Genomic DNA, 22,986 nt, shown 5'->3' on the forward strand with positions numbered 1-22,986 from the left:
TAAAGTCTGTTTGACTTAGACCAGAGCAGGTTTTAGAGCAGCTCAGGTCTCCTGGGTGAATGTGTAACGGGCACTCTTTCAACTGGGTACTTAGGGGGAAATTGTGAGAGCTTTTTCCTCACGTTAACTACATAATTAGGTCACATTATCTAAGTCAAAAGTATGTTAAAGTATGTCACAAACAGCTCTGAATGCAATCAGCAGATGTTAAACTAGTTTTTAAGCATTAGAGAGTCGAGCTGACACTACCGTTAAATTTTGAATTTGTGAAAGCATTGACCGTTTGTGCAAAATGAGTATGTGCTTGTTAGTTCTGCATATTAATGTTTTCTGTCTCTCTGTAAGAAAGCTTTTTCCCAGTTCAGGCCTGCTGTACCACAGAGCTTGGCAGGAAAACCATTTGGTTTTTGAGGTTGAATTGGCCTCAAGTACTGATACCTGTGCTAAAAAACAGAGGTTTTTAGCTAAAAAACTGAGGCTTCTGTGCTGTGCATCAAGAGAGATTTTTGTTTGTTTTTATATATGCGACTGAATAAACCTCATTTACCATCTTGTGCAGCTCCTGCCTGGATTTATTTTTGGATTCTGACCTAAGGGTGAAATGTCTTTCAGGTTTTATATTTTGTGTGCAGCCCTCTTATTTGCCAAGTTTTACTGATTTGCTTGGAATGGTGAAACTATTTTGTGGGTTTTTCTTACCACTTTAAAATAAATACTTAAGCAGCTGTTCACTACCGTGTAGGTTGCTTTTGCAAAATGTGCATATTTGAAAAACTGTAAATATTGCGAGGGAATGTTGGAATTGAATTAGAGATATCTTTCCTACTATTTGTTTAGATCCTAAGGCAGAAACACGACTGTATATTATGGTGAATGACTTTGAATTTCATGTGTACAACCGTTCTGAGCTTTATGGACAACTTCAAGAACTATTTGGCTTGGATCCCACAATAATTCCAGCAAAGAAAGATGATGAAAAAGCACAAGTAAACGGGAGGCAGAGAACACATACCAATCTTGAAAGGTAAATTATTATTCGTTTCGCTATTTTGTTGGTGCTTTGTTCTGCAAAGTGCTGAACTAATTGGGTAATGTTTTGTTAGCGTATACTCTGGAGGCCAAATGGTTGAAGCACAGCTGAGAGAGAAATTGCACTGACAAGCCTGACAGTCTAAATCTTTTTCCTTTCCTCAGTCTTCCTACCGTAATAATTAAAAACCACAACCAAACAAACGAAACGCTTCTTGTTTAATGATCAGAGACAGGTTGGAAAATCTGTTTGAAGTACAGTGTGGAAAGGGAGCACGTGCTGAAGAGGATTTTTCTTGCAGAATAATAATGGTATTGCTCCGTAGAAGTAATAGCTGCTCAAGACATTGAATAGACAAAATGTGAGGATCTACATGGTGTTGGGAGGACTTTACTGGGTTTTGAGCTTTAAGCTCAGGCTGATTTCACAAGGTGTCGTTTTAGGGGTGTGCACGTATAGCTACACAAACCACCTTTTATTTTATTCCTCTTTTGGGGTACCCCAGAAAACATGGTGCAGGTCTGTAAGGAGTTGTTCTGACTGCACTACACATAAATCATGTAGATGTTCAATAATAAGCCTCTCTTTAGGCAGAATCACACCAGACTGATTTATTGGCAGGAGCAGAGAAGATCTAATGAGACTTGAGTCCTTCCACTGCTGCTGGCCAGGCCAGTATGTGTTACTAAATGCAGTAACACATCTAAGTGGGCAGCTGCAGAACGCTGTGGCAGTCCTGAGTTTGGGTAAGGGCTGGGCCTCTGAGCCAGTCTCCTCATGTTTTCAGTCTTACGCCCTTATTGACAGGTGCAGGAAGGACTTCTGCCTTTGGGGAGGACCTGTCTTAGGAAATGAAAAATACCCCACCTAAACAGGAATATTTAGAACAGACCAAGTTCCCCCAAGGCAGATTTATTTAACTATTGCTCTGTGTTGAGTATGGCATGCTTGTTTTCTACCTGCGTCAGCTCAGTATACCAGCACCCAAGATGTAGCTGTGTATGCTTCCCGCTGTTCTTCCAGGCTCTGGAGGAGTCTGCAGTAGTCTGCTAGCGGGTCCCTTACAGGAGGCACCCCTGTGGGAAGGAGTGTTCCCCAAGATCTGTGCACCGAAGACCCCCAGAAGAAAAGGTTGGTTAGTTTTTCTGCAGAAAAGACAGAATAATAAACCCCATTTTTTTCCCTGTAGTGTTAAAGTAAAAACAGAATCTCAAGACCCTTCTTCTTCATGGAGATCACTTATTCCAGTCATTAAAGTCAATGTGAGCACGGTAAGTGAAAAGACCCTGATAATGAAAATATTTATTCTTAATTGCTTAATATATTTGTATTATGCTTAAAAATCTGGCTTGCCATTCATTTTTCTTATCTGTTCTTTTTGAGTTTTTGTTCTCCTTCATGCTTTAAAAAAAGTTTTAAAATGAAACCACCAGCACCCCCCTGACACAGTCACAAATCCTGCTGGTGCTGATGGAAACACAGTTCTGTTCTCTGTTGTGGGAAATACTTGTGTCTTAGACTTGTAATGATTTTGAGACTATTACCAAGTAATTAAGCTAGGTAATGGGTGTTGTACAATGTGTGGTGTGTTGGGTTTTGGGGAAGGGTTTGGGGTTTCTTTTTTTTCTTCTTCATTTTTCTTTTCTTCCCTGCATCTTTCAGTAGGGGTATTTGGACACATTCCTTAAAATTTGACGTTGCCTCCTAAAAAAACCCAGGAAAACTGTTATTGAGGTGATAGGTGATACAATATTGAGAGTTTAATGTACAAGGTAGTACTTTTAGGTATGCACAGAATATGGCCAGGATTTTTGTCCGTGGTCTTTTATTTGCACATGGATGGTTAAACTGCATTACTATAGGTAAGTTAGTTGTACATATATTTAAAGAGTGGTCTATAATGAATGATTGGGTTTTCTTTTTGCTTTAGGGTCGCTTGGCATTTGGGAATCATTATCAGCCGCAAACACTTTGTATTAACTTTGATGATGCTTTTTTGACATACACCACAAAACCACCTTCGAGCCACCTCGATCAGTTTATGCACATCGTGAAAGGAAAATTGGAAAATGTTAGAGTCATGCTGGTTCCGAGTCCCAGATATGTTGGTCTTCAGAATGATGAGTAAGTTTTGGGTATTTGTGTTTCCATATTCTTTTATTATTTATTTTAAGAAAATGAAGAAAATAGTATTAGTTGTGTTTCTGTGACTTTGTTTTTCTTTGTGTAGTCAGTTGGCATTTTTACTGCCCTGAAGGTTTTAGATGTTGGATCTTTGAAACTATGTTATTTATGGAGAAAAGTACTGGTTTTCTATATCACTGTAGGTTGTTTTTTTTGGTTTTTGTGTGTGTGTTCTGCTCTGTGATTAATCATACTATAGTTTGGGTTGGAAGGGACTTTTAAAGGCCATCTAGTCCAACCCCCCTGCAATGAGCTGTGACATCTTCAACTAGATCAGGTTGCTCAGCGCCCCGTCCAGCCTGACCTTGAAAGTTTTCAGGGGTTGAGCATCTTGCATTCAAGTTTTATTTTACTTCACTCAGGTACCATAGCTGTATGCAAGCCTTGCCAGCACTAAATTTCTAGCAAAGGTGCAAGGTGTTAACTTCTGTAGAGCTGATATCAATATGGATTGGTAAATATCTTTTAAAAATGGGCAAAAGCTGTGCAATACTTGCTATAGTAGAAATCATGTTACCTTTTGAAGACAGATTGCTGATCCTTTTACCACTGTGTATTCCACATAAGTGGGGTTATACAGCTGTAACAAACTTAATAAGTCAAACCAAAGAAAGGGTGCTTGCATGAAGTGATTTGACACTAGGATTCTCATTTTATTACACTTTAACCAGCAAGACATTTATTTATGTGCGTATTATATTAACATCCCTGATTGATATGGTATGAACATCATAGCCAGAATTTTCTGCGTTATTTTACTTAATGCTTACAACGTTATATATTCAACAGATAATTTGGACAAAGCTGCTAAATTTTGAGCTAAATGTTGAGCATTATTTGCTCAACAAAAAAATAAATAACATATACTATTCCTGGACAATTGAGTGTAAGAGTTCATGTAAAATGATTATGCCTATTGTATACCTCCTAAGCAACAGTATCCAGAGAATGAATTCAGTGTTTGGAATTAAACTGTACATCACTTGACTGTGCCTTAATTGGCTTTGTATCAGCCAAATATGGCCGTCTATGATATGCCTTTATATGTTTTCGAAGAACGTTCTGTGGATGCATACAGAATCTCACTCTTCCAACATGGCGACAAAGGAAAATTTTCCAACTAATATTGAAAACAAACAAGATTAAAACAAAATAGGATTAAGATACTCAAACTATTAGCTTTTGCTTCTGCTTCTGCTACGTATTTTCTTTCTATGCTGTTACCATCCCCGCAGCCCCTCATGGCTGAAGGATGGCACGTGTGCAGAAAACGTGCCCTAATTTACTGGGTAGATTCAACAAATGACCCAGTTCACTGGAAGAGGGGAATGTTTGAATCTTTAGAGCCTGCCCTCTTACGCTTCTTTGGCTTAAAAATTAAGCTGGGTGTCTTAACTTTCAGAAATTCCTGCAGGCAATGCACATATGAAAAACAGCTAAGTGACTTAATGAAATTTTTAACAGACTGACTAATTGATACAAACGTCAAAAACCCACCTTGAAAACTGTCATATTATATTGCAAACAGACATCTCAACACCTCCGTCACTTGGCCTGTGATGCTTTGATAATGTAAAACTATATAAGCTGCTTGAGTCATCTACTATATATTTTCATATCCTTCTTAAAAAGGGAATCAAAAAACTAGTAACAAGACATGACGATACAGAAGAGAACTTTCCTCTTAGTGGGGAAAAAACCCCACACTGAACAAGCAAAACGTTTCTTACACAAGTGTAGTGAGTTCAGAGAGATCAGAAGAGCACAAAAGATAAGTGTATAATGGAATATGCAGACACGGTAAAGAGGTACACTAAAAGAATTGGAGGAAAAGGACTGAGGAAGCCTTCTAGTTACCATGTGGGGTTTTTTTTTTTTTTCTCTCTGCCTCCACTTCCACTTAGTATAAGATCTCATAGCTTTCCTTGAGAAAGTGGAGTATGGCATAGGTGATGAGTATGACATGGTAGTGGGTGTTTGACACTTGAAGAAGACTTAGCTCAAAAACTCTTTGTAATTCTCTTTAAGGTAGTATCTTTGATTAAAACAAAATTATTAATTATTCTAAGTTGGCATAAGGAAGCGCTGTAAGGAAGGCAGAACTAAACAGTTGTTAAATCTGCCCTATGCAATGGCAAATGTTTGTGTCGGCCGAAGAAGTTACTGTCGGGCTCCTAAGTTTTGCTGCTGGTAATGTTCCGAGCTTCCTCTTTCTTGCATTACAAAGCAGAGTAGCTTCCTTTGAGCCCCCGTTGGTGTTAGGCTCAGCTTGAGAGGCTGAAGCTATGAACGCACAGTGCTGTGCCACAGAGTGCTTTCCAGTCTTACTGACCTGCGTGTGCCCATTGAGGGGTGTGGGCAGAATAAACTGAGCTCTTCCCGTGAACTACTATTTATATATCACTAAATGCTTTCCTTCCCACTTCATTCCTGAACCACTAAACAATTTTTTCACATCTTGCTTTACTTGCATCTCTCTGGGGAGGCCAATTCAGTTTTGGACAGAAAAAGGAAATAATTGGAAAAGTGGGAGTAAGTGGAAAGTGTTTAATCTTTCACTGCTGTCGTTACTCTTGAAGTAAAATTAATTTTAACCTTCCTGCTCTGTTGCTTTTGAAGAACTTCTGGAACGTGGCATCTGCATCTGCTGTCTTCCGTATTTTCCAAGCTTTCCTGTGTTTGAGCTGTGATAAAATGGGCAATGTGTTTCTAACGGGTTGCACTCTTAGACCATGTACTTCTATCATGGGAATTTTCTTTTTTTTTAAGAGGTGACGAGTTATAAAAGTGGCTGAGAAGTGGCAAAAAAGTCTTTTGTAGTAAAGATGGAATTTTCACATTATAATGTCATTACTACCATAAAATAATATTATGTGAAGTAACATGTGGTAACACTGTAAGAAAGGGATTGTGATATACCAATATAATAGTCTTAAAATTGTTTTGTGTATTAGTTTTATTACTTAGATCCTTTTATATTGAGGGAAATGTTGTTAAGGAAGAAAAGTCTTTTTTTTTTTTTTTATTCTTTTAAAACTAATGGTCTAATTACTGAGGGTGTCTTGTCCCTTTGGTGTAGAGTGCTATTTTAGTAAGAAAACAATTAGCAGGTAAAAAAACGATATAGGACAAGGAGAAAGGAACTCTTAATGGTAAGAAACATTGAAAGTAGACCTTCGGTAGTTGGTTGTGATTTATAATACCTGAGAGTTGTCTTTGTGGAGAGGAACCTCGTATCTTCGTGCTTGAGTTAACTAAACTTTTAAGTTACTTTAATAATAATAATAACAACATAATGATCAAGTGTTTTTTTGCAGATCAGGGTAGCAGTATGACAGGTACCTGTTTGATAGGGGTCTTGAGACTAGCTAGACTTGAATATTCACAGTGTTTATTTTCAGAAGCTCATTTAGTCTGAGGTAGCAGATAGACGAGGAGTCGCAGCCAGACAGGGAGGGGAAGAGAGGAACTGAAGTTATAACCTGCACTTCAAATCTAGCTTACAAGCAGCTGCATTTGGGCAGACTGTGGTGTGGCCCAGGCTCTTCCACTGTTCCGTCCACCCTCCTGGTAATGTGACAAGACTGATGCCTGGTAGATAAGGTAGCCTGTGGCTCTTGCAGGCAGCCTGCAGTCAGGCTGCTGGCAAGACCGGAATAGTTGCGTGGAGCTGGTGTCTTGGGATCGCATCAAACTTGAGTCTTGCCCACAAAATCTTCCTGGTCAGGTACCAAATACACTCTTATCTCTGCTGTTGGCTTCCTTGATACAGATAGCAGTTTTCTTGATAATTCCATGGTTAAATATGTACTACTTAAAAGCTACAAGCAAGCCTGATCTATGTAATGTTTTCCATTCTGCTTAATATGTTGCATTTAAAATTATTTGAATTCATAAAGATGTATCTCAGTGCATTGCTTTTTAATCTTTATTTTTGCACTTTTTTCCATTACAGACCGCCGAGGCTGATGGGTGAAGGTTTTGTTGTAATGCAGTCCAATGATGTTGATATCTATTACTATATGGATGAACCAGGTACCTTGTCTTCAATATGAAGATATAAAATTTTAAGGGATTTGAAGGCTATTCGTTTACTGGACTTGCTAGACAATTTTTTGTTTTGATGCTGGAAATTCTCTATGCTGAAAGAGTTAGTGTAGTGTTTTGGAGCCAATAAAAACATTCATACCTACGCTTATGAACGCTTATAAGTTCATAAGCTGTTTTTTTTTCTGCAAATGAAAAAAAATTCCCTGAAACAAATGGGGGATTTAATGTGTTTCATATTTAGAATGGTGTGAAATTCTGAGCTGTGTTCTTTTTAATGGTGTCAGCTTCTAGACTGTTTCATGTAAGAGGCCTGGGGAATTCCACAGATGGAATAACTGTACCTGTAGAACTAACGTTTTTATCAGTGAATAGTTTTATATAGATGTAGGTACTCTGTCAGCAGTGCCTTCTACAAGTGTATATGCAACATGGAAGCAATTAATCTTGTTATTTATTCTTGAAACAAGTTATGTTTTAAGCTGTAAACTTAAATTATGTAGGTTTCCAAAAGTACTTCAGGAGTGGGGACAATTTATAGTCAATACCTACTGGGGTTTTGGGAAGTTTGTGATGCATCAATTTCTGAATATTGGAGTGTCTGTCTGCTTCGCTTTAGATCCAGTGCATTATATTACCACTTTACTTTGCTGGAGTTTTTTTGGTTTGCAAAAGGTTTTGTTCGGATTCCACTTAAAGTACTGCCTGAATCTTGAGCAAAGGTAATATGTTCAGTAATGATGTATACTGGTGTAGGATAGGTGGCAATTTCGGATCGTTGCTGAATGACTGCTTGAATTTTTACTCGTAACTCTGGGTCTTCCTTTTTATTTTCTACACACAATGCAAGGAATTATTTTAACATTCTTATTTGTTTCAAAACTTGGTTTGTAATTAGGAGTTGGAACTGAATGTGGATGCATGAAAGCCTGTATTGGTAAAAAGCATACTTCAGAGACAAAACTGCCGTGTATGTCAGCATTTCCTGAAAATTTTTGGTCATGTTCTTGCCCTTCCCCTCAGAGACTGCATTGAATTGTGGCTTGATATTTACGTACTGTAGTGGTCTCAAATAAAACTGACATCAGGACACTTGAATTGATTTGAAGCAGCTTCCTTTAATCATCTGTTTATTATATTATATAGGTCTTGTGCCAGAGGAGACGGAGGAAAGTAATGACGGAGAAGCAAACAACGAAGACAGCAAATTACAGGATCTGCCACCCTGTTGGGGTTTGGACATCGTTTGTGGGAAAGGAACTGACTTCAACTACGGACCTTGGGCTGATAGGCAGAGGTATTACCATGATTTGTATCTTTAGTTTGAATCGTTAATATCTATTATTATTAAGAAAACATTCTAAAATTTCCAGGGTGTGATTGCTCGGACTTGTAATTTGTATGGGGTAGGCTAGGCAGTCTAAAAGAAGAGTCCTGTCACAATGTAAGATCAGTAAATTCATTGTTGTTTATCTCGTTGGCCTCGCAAAGGTAGGATCAGTCAGTGAATTTTTATTAAGTTAATAAACTACATTCCTATTTTTTGTGAACGAAGTATTTTACTGTTTTTCAGGTGTTACATACCTAAGGGCTTAACCATTTAATTGGTTACCTTTAGACTTGTCAAGCTCCTGTTAGCTCATGGGTGGGAATACACTGCATATCAATGAGAAAAATTTTATGGAAGTAGAAATCTGGCTATGAAAATGAGAGGGGAATCATTTATCCCTGCTTAGGAGAATCAACTGCTTAGTGAGGTCTCCAAAGTATTAATTATCCAGATATTTTAGTGACAAAGTGTTAGGCCAGAGTTCTACTACTATTGCTCGCTTAGCCCTTGATGTTTTGCGCGTGAGTATTTCTGGTGGAGACAACAGGATTGTTTAGAGAGTAAAAGTGACATCAGTGCTTTCTCTCTTTTCCCCTATGAATTACCGATTCATACTTCTCTTGGCCGTCATTAATTCTCCTGGGAAACTGTTATGATTAACTGTCTCTTAGGAGTGTAAGGATGGCAGGCCAAAGAGTAGTCATTAGATATGACAGCGTCTTAGAGAATTTAAGAGAAAATGCCAATTTCCAGGACAGTGCTTTGCTAGGAGCGTGAAGTCAGTGAATCATTAGTGATATTTTTAATACTACCAAGAAAGCTCACTCTATGAGCTAGAATTATGACTGACTAGGCAGGAGGGAGTTTGGTTCATAGGTACATTCCTATGTATGGGAACACTTTCGTGTTGTGCCGTGGATAGAAGAGAGAATTTTGGGAAGTGCTTGAATGTTTTAGAAGTACACATCTGTAGGGGTTCTGTGGACTTCTTACTCTCAATTCATATAAAGGCTTCTACAAATACCCACCTTTAGTACATCATGCAATAAAATTTTGGGTTTCCCTAGAATTCTAACAGTGTGTGTTGTGGGGCTTTGTTGCCAGGGTTTCTTGTCCTGTTTTTTATTTATTTATTTTTAACTTTTTTTTAGCTTTTAAGCTGCCCTAGTGGTCAGGTGCTGGGTGCAGGAAACTGCTACCCCCCTTAATGACTTCCACCCCTTGAGACCTATATAAGCTATGCTGTCTGTGCTCCATCTCTCTGGCTTTCCTTTCATGCCGTTGCATGTTCAAATATAGGACTGCAGAAGTGTAGGCTTCGTTTTACTCCCGTTCTGAGGTCCTAAAGTTTTGTATTTTGTTTGTTTCTGGGCATTATATCAATTATTTATGCACAAACTGAAGCATAAACAGATTACTTCCTACTATATTTTTGTAGCAGATTTGTAAACCAAAAATTAGGAATAAGAAGAAAAATGTAGCTTGTTTGCCATCTGAATTACAATATTTTTGTTCTAAATCACTTATGGTCTGTCCATTTGCGGCTTTTATCTGAAAGCCACTTCTTGTCATTGAAACTTTTGGAGATTTCAGTAATGAGTTGGAAGACACCCATAACGAAGACTTGAAGCAAACATTCTTTCTTATCGCATCCAGTGGTTGTCTAAAGACTTGGCTAACTGGAAAATAATTAAGTGAACCAAATAGATGTGTAAATTATGTATGAACTTATACCTATTTCTTCTGTGAATAAACACAACTCTTTTTTTTTTTTTCCTTCTTCCTTACTAGGGATTGCTTGTGGAAGTTTTTCTTCCCACCAGACTACCAAGTTATGAAAGTCTCAGAAATTGCTCAGCCTGGGAAACCAAGACAGATTCTCGCTTTTGAACTGCGGATGAATATTATTGCAGATGCCACCATTGATTTGCTTTTTACCAAAAATAGGGTAAATAATGAAAGCTTATGTAGAAGATACCTTGCCTACTGCGGTTACATTGTGCTTTTTGGTTTTGCATACTTTTACTTGTCGCAGGTGTTCATTACAGAACTATGGGGTAAAAGCTAGGTGATTTTTGTTTTACTTCTTCCATAATTGTGAGCAAATCCCTCAAAGAGAAATATTGGCTGAGATGCCTTAATATTTGTTGGCTTATTTTAAGTTCCTTTTAAGCCTTAAAGCTATATCTTGAGCCATGCCAGTTCCTACAATCTTGGGAATTCATGATTTAGACATTTCCTGTGCAATCTTCCATTACGGTGAAGCTCACCATGATGAAAAGATAATTGCTTCTGATATTGGATGAATATCTAATATTACTAGAGAGATGATAGTGGGGGGAACAAAAGATGTGTATATGTAGGGGTTTGGGTTTTTCTTTCCCATGTTGCTACTCTTAAAAATGGGATATAGCGTGACTTCATTGTACGCCTGCTTTGTGACTGAAAGGGTTTTGCTGCGCAGTGTTAGAAATAAATATCCATCTGCCCTCTCAGGCCTTGGATCGGAATATCTTACTCTGTTTCTCTAAGTGGACTTAAGTCAGCATTTTTTAAGCCTAAAATGGTGTTATTTGGTATCAATGCGCATAGATAGTATGTTAGTAATTTTTCTGAAGGCAAAAAAGACTTCAGTCATCGGGTGCCTTAATCCAGGTGTGGGTAATGATAGTCAGAGGCATAAAGTACACTGGTCGATGCGGTGAGCCTAGAAATAAAGTTTGGAATTTTTTTCTTTTCTTTCAATACAGGAAACTAATGCTGTACACGTAAATGTTGGTGCAGGATCATATTTGGAAATAAATATTCCCATGACAGTAGGTGAAAATGGTGAGTTAAGGCTAAGCTTAATTTGTGTTTCTAATGTTCTTTCCTGAACAGTTATCTTAATTCCTATATGTGTGAATGTCTTGTAGTGTTTTTCCTTTGTGACTATAAGATGTATATTCTTACATAAAGGAACAAGAAGTATTTCCTTCTACATTTTGTTGCAAGATATTAAAGCATGTATGTATTTAAACAGTTACCACATGTTTTGTTTGGGTTAAGAAATACAGATTCCTTTACTAGACAGTGTATCATTAACTGTGTGTGTACTGAAGCAGATTACAGATACATTGTCAATACAAAGCAGGAAGACTTCAGTAGGATTAGTGTAGTAGTTGAATCATGCTGAGAAATGCTTTCTGAAAACTAATTTAACAGCAGTTTATTTAAACAAAACAAACCCCCAAATCCAAGGTGAAGTGGAGATAAATGTAAAGTTATGGGTATGTTCCATGCATTACTCATCTTGTTGGCTGGTTTAAAGCCTTTTGCTGTATTGTTTGTTATCTTGATCCTTTCTGGCATATTTGAGTTTTGTTCTGCAACTTAAACCAAGATCTCCAGAACCAGAGCATTTCCAGACCCAGCAAGAAGACTTGTCATCCCTTCAACATGAAGGCAGAACATGCTAAGCTTTTAATTGACAAGCAGTAGAGGATGGAATTATTGTAGTACTGATTTCTATCATGATATTTCTTGATTGTTAGTGGAATGCTGTAATGACTGGTGAAAATTATTTTTGAATATTTGTGTAACTCCTATGTCTGAATGATTGTTTTATATCTTCTGTTTGCTAGGCTATTCGCCTGCAATTAAAGGGCAGCTTCTACATGTTGATGCCACCAGCAGTATGCAGTACCGGACTCTCTTAGAAGCTGAAATGCTAGCTGTAAGTTTGTATTAGTAAGGACAAAACTTCAGTCTCTAGAGGATTTTTAATAAATAATGTATTTACTTGTCTGTGGAGCTGTTCTTTAGGTTCTTCAACAATACCTTAATATGTGAGGAACTTACATGTACACACATAACTATGCATGTGTGTAACTTTTAGTGACTTACATGATTTATATACCAAGCTATAAGTGTTTTGAAAGCAGTGGAGGGATTGGAGTACCATTTATAAATCTTGCCTCATTTGCTATGTAGCCATGTGTTCATATAGGCTTGACCTTAATAAATGATTACACTCGCTAGCTGTGCTACAGAATGTGTGTGCATAAGTACTTAAAAGCGCTTCAGAGGGCTTAAACTACTTGAGACAGATTTAATACTGCATTATGCTTCTGTTTGCCCACTATTTCACTTTAGCAATACTGTAATTTTGTAGATTACCTATTTCAGTGGTTTTTAAATCACCTTATTAGAGTGATATTTTAAATGTTTAAACCTGAGCATCATATCAGTGGTTGAAAAACATCATATTCGGAGGGATTTTATCTTCAGTGTATTGTGAAAATTGAGGCTTTTAATGAAGACTTTGGTTTATAAATTACTTGGTACGTCTACTGCAACAGATGTATCAGGAGTTCGTATTGTACGTTTCCAAATAAATGAATACACTAACACTTGACCTTCAAACACAGAAAGAGAGGGATATTAAATTATTAAGGAACTGGAGAGGCCGTCTGTTCATCCCAGTAGGAAGACAGTTTTAATTATTCAGCAGAGTACATATGCGAAAACTCCTGAGCTACAGGGTCAAGCATTATCATCTTTTCAAGTAACTCTGATGCTTTTAATGTCTTGTTCACAGTTTCATATTAATGCCAGCTATCCCCGGATATGGAACATGCCACAGACATGGCAATGCGAACTTGAGGTTTATAAAGCAACCTATCATTTTATCTTTGCTCAGAAAAGCTTCTTTACAGGTAACTTCTGTGCTAAATAAGCTACATATCAAATTAAATATTCTTTCTTTAGAATGTCTTTTCAAATTTTGCAAAGGTATACAAGGCCAGGTATCTGATTTCACATATTTAGGACAACAGATTGTTTCTGATGACAAAGTTCCTGATGTTTTCTGTTGCCTGTAAGTGTCTAAGTACATGATATTCTTTATATTTGAGTGGAGATACCAAATAATTTAATATTCTAGCCGCTGAACTAAATTTGATCTGCAGTTATGTTAAGTGATCTTAAATTTGAGGTGAACTTATTTCTATCATGGTTATTGATTTGTTTAATATTTGTCACCTGGGATGTTGATTTCTCCGAGATCACTCTGTCGGGCTGCCTGGTTTTCAACTACTTAGGCTTTAGGTCATGTCCCTGTGGCTGACAGATGATGAGGGAAAGTAATTTGCTCCCTAGGATTTTGGCTGTGAGGAAGAATACATGTACACGAGGCAGCACAATGTGATACGGCATCACCAAACTGTTGCTGAACGTTCCAGCTGCAGTAATGGAAAGAACATTGCCCCATCAATGTGGCACTGCCTGGGCTAATTAGCCCTGCTGGGAGGAAGGATTAATTAGTGCGGGCATAGTGCCATGCTAATAAAGTTATCCTCCGAGTGAGGCCGGAGCCATTACCTGTGTAGTGCTGCAGTGCGCAGCATAGTCTACCAATCTATTCAGAGCAAACATGAACTTCTACAATAACAGTGTTACGCAGCATTAGAAATATTTCTAATGTACACGTTCAGAGTATCAGAGCGGAAAAGCAAAGGAAAGCCGTTGGTAGTGCAGTGCTCTTAGGTCAATGTGTAACTTTGCTACTGAACAAAATTAAACTAGAAAACTTAATTAAACAGACAGCTTTCCCACTTAAAAAGCAGATGAGAAATGGGAGATGGATTTACAGCAAGTATTTGTGCGATATCTACCTGAGAAATGGATACTGTGCATTGTTCTCCTCCTCTTCCTTTTTCTGTAAAGGAGAAAACGGTTAAGAGTTAAAATTTACGAAAAGCCAACAACTTAAAAGAAGAAATCTCTACTTTATTGCTACTAACTTGTCTTTTATTACTTTATGTGGGCTTAGATTTGATCCAAGACTGGTCCAGTGATAGTGCACCCGATATTTTTTCATTTGTTCCTTATATGTGGAACTTCAAAGTCATGTTTCATCAATTTGAAATGATTTGGGCAGCAAATCAGCACAACTGGATTGACTGTTCCACCAAACAACAAGAAAATGGTGAGGTCGCTTTCTTTTAATTTGAAAGAAGAGTACATACTACCAAAAATATGTACAGAATATAGGCTGTATATATAGAGAAAGTACAAGAATTATAAAGTTTTTACTAGAAAAATGTGTATTCAGTGATAGCTACCCATTTTGCTACTGTTGATGTGTGTAAACCATCCTGAAGTTCAAACTTACTTTGTACAAATGCCTGCATTTTTTGGGGAGAGTGTAGTTCTATATCAAGTTTTAGCATCTTTTTAGCAATCTTTTCATTATTTTTACCTATATGTTTGCTAATTTGTCTAAGTAAAAAAATAGGGAGTTATTCTGACAGATTTTTTTTGTTTGTTTTTCCTCTTCCAGTTTATCTAGCAGCTTGTGGAGAAACATTGAACATTGTTTTCTCTCTGCCTTTCACTGATTTTGTTCCAACCACATGTAATACTAGATTCTCACTGAGGGTAAGGTCTTCCCCCATCACCTCTTCTAAATGTGTGTTCTAATTGTGAGATGGTTTCCCTACGTTTTCTTCTTCAGTCAGGATTTTGGAATAAACTCTCTCCTGAAAGAAAATTTCTCTTTCACTTCTGGTTCATATGATTTTTCTTTAAGTAACCTGGAGGTAAATGGTTTCTGTTGCTTATATGAAGCATCCAGTCATAGGCTATTTAATTTATATCTACATATACTTATACACACACAAATATATTTTTAAAAAAATATACACATATGCTTCGTACATACCTATATACACACATTCAGTATGTATATTTACTGTGTATACTTAGACTGTGTGTGTCTGTGTATGTCTTTTAGCACTTGAAAGTCTGTTCCCATTTATTTAGAAATGTGAAAATCTAATGTATGTTCAAAGATAAAAATCAAATATTGGAATGGGTACCCACAAACCATTTTGTAAAGCCATCTTCCAGATATTTAAGAGTTTCCGTATAATAAGTAATGATGATGAAGTGTTTTTTAACAGATGCAGCTAATTCTTTGAAAGACTGTACTTCTTGTCTTCCCTAAAATAGGAGCAGTCTACTGCTGCTAAAAATAAAAAACTAGTTGATGGTGATGTTGGTAATTTTGTATAATTTGAAAGCAAAGAAAGCAATATTTTATCTAATTTTTTTTTAAAACAGTATGGTTTAGTTGAGAGGTAGGGTAGCCTTGGGCCAGTCACAACTTTTGCAGTATGGCCTGAACAACAGGAATCATTGAAAGTCGTGGCCCTGTGTTACACAGATTTCTATGATGTGTTGTTATGTGCAAGTTACTGGACTTGAAACTGTTCAGAACTACAGAGCTCTTGGAATTGGACTAGAAATTGGTGGGAGCTGTGGTCAGCAATCACAGGTGAAAACTGAGACTTCTTGCCTTGCTTTGCCTGTAAAGTGAAGATGATGGTGCATATGAGCATGCGAATAGCATGAGCATTATGCATCAAGTGAATGCAAATTAACTTCTCTGTTACTGATGTTTGATTTTAGGGAGAAGATGTTGATCTTCATCTGTATTTACCAGATTGTCATCCTAGTAAATATTCCCTTTTTATGTTGGTGAAAGATTGTCAGCCTAACAAAATAAGTCCTGAATCTTGTATTTCTGCTGAATGTCAAAGTGGTCAGAAAACAGGCAAACCCAAATGGAGGAACATCACTCAAGAAGAGTGAGTTTTATTGTGATATATATTTGTGTCTTTGTATTGGCTCTTCAGATCTACTTCTTTTGTTTGTGATGAAAGCAGCCTTATGTGTTAAAGGAAAATATTTAATGAAACTATTGTACTTCAAATAAAAGTATGACGTTTCTTTTTGAAAGGGCTGGATGGGTTGAATGCTGGACGGTCCCGAGCGTTGTGTTTACAATTGACTACTCATGGCACCCAATTTATCCTCAAAAGGCAGATGAGCAGTTAAAACAATCCTGTAAGTGTCACTACTTTTCTCTTGTTGGCATGTTTCATTTCAGGAACTGCTGTGACTTTGTTGGATCAAACCGCTTAAATTTGCAGAAATGAATTTTGAACGGAACTACAATTTTATGTCACATGGGAGAATGCTAATCTTTAGAATGCACCAGGTTTGATTTAAACACTGACAACGTTACATGATGAAAACTTTAGAAAGTGTCCCAGTTCTCTGTGTAAAAAGAGGATACTGTCTGTAGTTCATTTCTCCTTGTCCTTAACAAAGTGTATCTCTTAAATGGGTTGTTGCATAACATAATTTATCACTAGGTATGTTAAATATGAAGCACGATATTTTTGGCAGTTCTCTTTGGATGTTGTGATGTTGTCTAACGATTTAAATGTTTAAATACACTATATGTGAGATGTAATAACATTGTCTTACCTTTATGGATATGAAACTGACATTTCATTGTAGCTGGCACTGTTGAAGTGAACCATGGCTGTCAGATATGAGTGGTCAGTGTAAGACTAATTTCTAAATAATGATTTTTAAAATTTAAATTTCTGAACAGTATTTCTAATTAAGAAATATTCTCTAAGTATGTGCTTGCAAAAAAAGGTACAAAATACTTAAATACAGATATGAAAGTAAGTTTTCTTAAATGCAGAGGAAGGTATGCAGGAAGTTACGGGGTTACATAAAAGTCTGTCAGGTTGAGATGGTGGAAGCAGAACCGATGAAGGAGAGGTATTAGAAGAATAATGAGGGCTAATTTGAATGGGCCTCAGCAGGTGTTAAAAGATATGCTGGATAGGGTTTTTAGGTTTTGAGTTCCAACAATTCAAATCTAAAAGAACTCCTGTTTTAGAGGACGAAGCAGAAAAAGTAAGATTCATCTTGCAGATGTTCATTAAGTGCTCTTGTGAGACTCTGTCAGCTTGTGTAAAATTTGCATACTTCAAATTTGAAACATTTATTCGTAATTGTAGCAATTGAACCTGCATTTGAAAGTTTGTACATACTGTTGTGGCTTAACCTCAGCCAGCAACTCAGCCCCAGCCAGCCACTTGCTCAGTCCCACCTGGTGGAGTGGTAGAGAGAGTCAGAAGAGTAAAAGTGAGAAAACTTTTGGGTTGAGGTAAAGACAGTTTAATAGGTGAAGCAGAAGCTGCTCACGCAAGCAAAGCAAACGAAGGAGTTCATTCACTGCTTCCCACGGGCAGGCAGCGGCTCAGGCATCTCCGCGAAAGCAGTAACTTGGGAAGACAAACGCCATCACTCCCAACATCCCCCCTCCCCCCCCCCCCTTCCTCCTCCTTCTTCCCCCAGCTCTGTGTGCTGAGCATGATGCCATATGGTGTGGGACACCCCTGGGGTCATCTGTCCTGGCTGTGTCCCCTCCCAGCCCCTTGTGCGCTCCCAGCCCCTTGCTGGTGGGGTGAGGTGAGGGATAGAAAAGGCCTTGGCTCTGTGTAAGCCCCGCTCAGCGGTAACCAAAACATCCCATGGTTGTCAGCACTGTTTCCAGCACAAATCCGAGACATAGTCCCATGCTTGCTACTGTGACTAAAACTAACTCTGCCCCAGCCAAAACCAGCACGCGTACCCAGGTAACTTAATCTGCAGCTTCCTTCAATGAATAGTCCAGCACAGTCCAGCTCACTTCTAATCTCTGATGCTGATAGAATGTGTTTGTTACAGTAGCAACATCTGTATTTTCTTCTGAGTCGATTGATAGAACTCTCTAAGGCTCTGAGAAACAAATACGTTGTATAACATGAGATGCAGCTTCAAAAAAAGTGGTCATCTCACTGCAGCATTTAGCTAATTTATAACACATAATGTAATGCAAGCACTGAGCAAGCGTTGTAGACAATATTGGTAAGTAAAAGCCGTGAAGGTTTGCTGGCTACAGGTGTGTATTCACTGTAGTTCTGTATGTGCCGGTTCTTCCAGTTAAACTGGTACATGAAATCTTACTTTGTCTGGAGCGTCAATGTTATATGGTTTTCCCATAGCGTTCTTTACTTCCCAGCAATCGCCAAAGCACTTCCAGTTACTCACTTCCTCCTTCTTGCCTTTCCTCACTTAAAAAAGACAAAGTGCTTTCTTCGCCCTAACTCCAAATAAAAAGGAGGAATGAGAGGAAATTTTGGCCTACAGAGCTACCAGTTCAGAATAGGTTTTTAATATAACTTTTGTAATTTTCCTATTTATTCCCTTTTGTTTATTCTGCAATAGCTGTGTGGTTGTGGGAAATCTGCTACACTGAAGTGAAAGCATGTCTTTGTTTAACTAGAAAAGCAAGATAAATAAATGGAATTTTTTTTCAGAACTTGAAGGATTATTTTTCTCGTACATAATTAACCTTGACTGAAATATTCTATATTTTCCTGTCTTCCCATAGTTACTAGATATGAGAAAACAGTTCTGTAGCATAGACATATTAACATAATTTTACTAATCAAATTAGAAAGCTGCAAAAAGTTGTATATTTAATACACATTCATATTCACAGAATTTTGTCCGGCAGAAGCCTAACTTGTAATCAAAACCTGTTTTGTTCTTTATTTTGTTCCAAAGTGTCAGAAATGGAAGAAACAATGTTATCTGTGCTAAGGCCATCGCAGAAAACGGCCGACAGCGTGATTTCATCTCCCACAGCATCAACACGCCTTCCCCTTGACCCCTCAGAGCTACCCCCGGATAAGCTCCATGTAGAACTGGAACTCTCCCCAGATTCCCAGATAACCCTGTATGGACCCCTGCTCAAAGCCTTTCTGTCCATAAAGGTAGGCGTAGGAACACAACTCATAAAATTTATGGATGGCCATGTGTAGGAAAGGGAAATAGCTTGTTTGAAATGGAAAATTAGAATTCTGCAGAACACGTGAATTTAGATGAAAACTTTTTGGAAATACTTGTTTGGAATGACTTTGGTGATACAGCATACTGGGGAGACCTCGTCGTGGTCTACAGCTTCTTCACAAGGGGAGGAGGAGGGGCAGGTGCTGATCTCTTCTCTCTGGTGACCAGCGACAGCACCCGAGGGAATGGCAGGAAGATGTGCCGGGGAGGGTTAGGTTCAGTATTAGGAAAAGGTTCTTCCCCCAGAGGGTGGTGGAGCCCTGGAACAGGCTCCCCAGGGAGGTATCACGCCACCAAGCCTGGCGATATTCAAGAAGCACTTGGACAACACCCTCGGAGACCTGGTGTGAATTTTGGGGTTGTCCTGTGCAGGGACAGGAGTTGGGACTTGATGACCCTTGTTGGTCCCTTCCCACTCAGGATGCTCTATGATTACTGATCTTTAGGGTGGCTAGAAACAGATTAATTTCTTCCCACCTCCCTCACCCTGCCTTGTTGTGACAAAAGCAGAGATGATTGAACATCTCGCTTCTATTTGACTAACAGCAAAACGCTTGGGTTTTGGTGTTTGGTTTTTTTTGGTGGGTTTTTTGTTTGTTTGTTTGTTTGTTTTAAAGATCTGTTTTAGCCTATGCAGATCTAGGCTAAGGTAGTGCTTCTGGAGGCTTTCATTTTGGGTCAGAGGATGAGGAATTTTCTGAGACAGGTGGTCAGTATCAGGGCTCATACTGAAACAGTCATTTTTATGAATGTATATAGGGAATTGTGTGTAAGCAATGAATAGCAGAAAATATTAAGGTTTTGTACAGTATAGGACTTGCAAATACGCTCATTATTTTTTCATGTTGTCACTAAAGAAAATAGTATTAAAATTAGGCTAGTATTGCATCTTGAAGACTTCATCTGATACAGAGGAAACGCACCCATATTTGAATTGCTTATTGAGCTCCTCTTTTGGAGCCCATAAATTCATGAGATGGTTCTGTCTTTCCAAGCAAAGCAGCGCTTCTTCAGTGCTCTTGGCCTCTGGAGGTATATGTGAACAGTGCTATGTTAGATCAATTGATTCTGTGATGATTTATTTTTTTTTAGGTGCAGATTTCTCAGATAAAAATCTGACTTTTATCTTCTAAATCTCAAGAGAAAATTTAGATGACTAGCTTGGTTTTGAAAGCGCACACTCATTGTTCCTTTTAGTATTTTTGTGGCTGTGTTTACATCTTCTTGTCCAGCTGTGCTGGCACCATCTCCTAATAGATTTCTAGGGGTGGGGTTTATGCTTGTTTTCCTGTCTCGTGGTTGAATTTTTGTTTTCATTGATCTTTTTTAATACATGCGGGAGAGATTCCTGGACATGCATTGTTCATGCAGTTTTGTTAAGCCTTCTATTCTTGGGAGGTAGCTTTTTTGGTGTAGTGCACTGTTTTTTTTAACTGAAGTGCTTACTGGCTGGGGATGAATAATTTATAGGTCCTTGCATCCCCAGCAGAAGGTACCAGGAGTAAGTTTCTGGAGTTCTTAGCACCCTCTGCTGGGTCTGCCTTATAAAATATATGTCAAGGTCTGTATCGTAACATCGACCTTTATCTTTTCCCTTTACTAAAAAGGAGAGCAGATTATGTTTGCTTGACTTTTGAGGGTTTTCTGGTTTGGCCACAGAACAGTGCTAAATTCCTATGTGCTAACCCCGAAAGTACTTCAGAGACTCAGTACAAGATAGTAAAATTATGTGTCCACAGAAATTATTATTTCAAGGTTGATAACGAGCCTGCCTTTTCTGCAGGCCTTTTTCAAGGACATGGTACCTTGCAGTTGCTTGCTTACTTTTTTCTTGGTTGTATACTTCCTCTTTGCCTGCTTGTGCTGCAGACTTGTGCTTACGAAAGAACAAAGAAACTTTGGAAACCAAATGAGGCAAAGAAAAGGGAAGGAGGGGGAGCAAGAAACACCATAAGATTCAAATCTTGTTTAATCTTCAGTCCAGCACCCATTTGTCTGCATCTCAGAAATCGCCAGTGGAATTGGCAGGGGTGGGAATGTTTCTGTCAACATGAGAGGCCAAGGGACTGAATAACTTTCTGAGAACGAATGAGGGAGCAACGTTTGTGTCTGTGTTGTAACCTCTATGGTCAGAAAGGATTTTGCTCCACAGAACACTTAGTCCCCAACACTTCCCACACACTGAATTAAACCAGAAAATATAACCTGCATCAGAAAATTCTTCTTGAGACCCTGGCCTTTGTTGTTTGTTTTTTTTTTTAAGGGGGAGAGGAGGTGACAAATTATCAGAAATCTGGTTTTGATGCAATTAATAAATAAAACACAGGAAGTTGGCTTTTTTTTCCTGTTTTGGTTGAATTAGTGATGGATTATCTGTTTCCCAGTAGAATTTGGTAAAGTTACTTTGGTCTTAGATAATTGTGGGGGATTGGCTTAGAAACAAAGTGGGCTCTACACCCAAGGGAAGAAATGTGTATGAACTAATATTTTAGAAGCATGTTTAGGACTTTTAAATATGCTGACAAGTTTCAGAAAGTTAGATGAGAGTGACTTCCTGCGGGATGCTTTGTGTTCTTACTTTCAAAGTTATCTTTGTTATATCATTTCGTTATATCAAAGTTAGCACAGGATCTGTTCAACATGTCAGTAGTAGTACTTCAGAAGAGATATTTGTATTGCATGCATCTAGAATATTGCTACTTTGAGAACGACCGAGAGCCCCTTCTTTTCCTGCAAAGCATGTGGTCATAATTTGCTCATTTAAGGTATCCATTTTTCATAAAATAGAAGTATATATGTTTCTTCAGCTCTAGGTTGTAGCTATACTGCTTATTTTAGGGAGAGCTAAGATTTTAATTTCATTACATTGCCTGTATGTTTTTAATTTGTTTTCCATACGGACGTAACAATTTTTTTTCCTAGGAAAATTATTTTGGAGAAGATGACATGTACACTGATTTTGAAGAAGTTATTTCAAGCCCTGTTTTGTCACTGTCAACATCTTCAAGCTCTGGATGGACAGCCGTTGGAGTGGAAAATGACAAAAAAGAAAATGAAAGTTCCGTCAAGCCGGTTCACCCACTTACTTTACGCCCGTGGGATATCACCGTGCTTGTGAATTTGTACAAAGTACATGGGCGATTGCCAGTGGTAAGTACTTTAGAATCTTAAAATATTTTGCTTCGTGTAATTTTTCTTTTTCTAGTTTCATAATCTGGAGCTAAATTTGAACACCCTGCAACATGAAGTTAAAGCGGTGCTTACCAAAGTGTGTGCGTACTCTCTGTTAAAATTGTGGCTGTCTAAACCAATTTGAGAGATGATTTATTTTGCTTAACTGGGAGGCAAAACTGGGTAATTTTTATATGATTTTTATTCAACGGGCTTGATTTGTGTGATAATATTTTTGATTGACCATTATGATTTTGCTGCTAATTAGCAAAACTGTCTTCTAATGGTGCATTCTGCTCTGTGCAGCTGCATTGTGAGGGATCCCTGGGAGCTCAAACAAGAATCGAGATAAAAAATTGGGTTCACCCAACTGGGTTTGAATTGCTGTTTATGTAATTGTCAAAAGGTTTTTGGAGTTGCACAGGCTTCTTTTTGAGTATCCACTTGGAGGAAAATTAGCACACTTCCTGCTCACACGTTT

The 22,986-nt window shown here is 38.0% G+C and overlaps 1 protein-coding gene across 16 annotated transcripts in view; it reads left to right on the forward strand.

Annotated features, from left to right (window-relative positions):
• The window catches only part of BLTP1 (bridge-like lipid transfer protein family member 1), a 125,138-nt gene that overhangs the window by 19,199 nt on the left and 82,953 nt on the right, over positions 1-22,986 (forward strand). For all 16 annotated transcript variants that reach the window (XM_075090199.1, XM_075090183.1, XM_075090188.1 and 13 more), the window contains exons 6-20: positions 838-1,024; positions 2,220-2,301; positions 2,961-3,154; positions 7,170-7,249; positions 8,408-8,558; positions 10,383-10,539; positions 11,342-11,420; positions 12,215-12,306; positions 13,171-13,288; positions 14,404-14,559; positions 14,914-15,011; positions 16,044-16,222; positions 16,375-16,481; positions 19,050-19,258; positions 22,257-22,484. In XM_075090199.1, coding sequence (XP_074946300.1) covers positions 838-1,024; positions 2,220-2,301; positions 2,961-3,154; positions 7,170-7,249; positions 8,408-8,558; positions 10,383-10,539; positions 11,342-11,420; positions 12,215-12,306; positions 13,171-13,288; positions 14,404-14,559; positions 14,914-15,011; positions 16,044-16,222; positions 16,375-16,481; positions 19,050-19,258; positions 22,257-22,484 — 2,117 coding nt within the window. The remainder of the gene's footprint in view (positions 1-837; positions 1,025-2,219; positions 2,302-2,960; positions 3,155-7,169; positions 7,250-8,407; positions 8,559-10,382; positions 10,540-11,341; positions 11,421-12,214; positions 12,307-13,170; positions 13,289-14,403; positions 14,560-14,913; positions 15,012-16,043; positions 16,223-16,374; positions 16,482-19,049; positions 19,259-22,256; positions 22,485-22,986) is intronic.

This window comes from Phalacrocorax aristotelis, chromosome 4 (genome assembly GCF_949628215.1).
Source record: "Phalacrocorax aristotelis chromosome 4, bGulAri2.1, whole genome shotgun sequence".
NCBI lineage: Eukaryota > Metazoa > Chordata > Aves > Suliformes > Phalacrocoracidae > Phalacrocorax > Phalacrocorax aristotelis.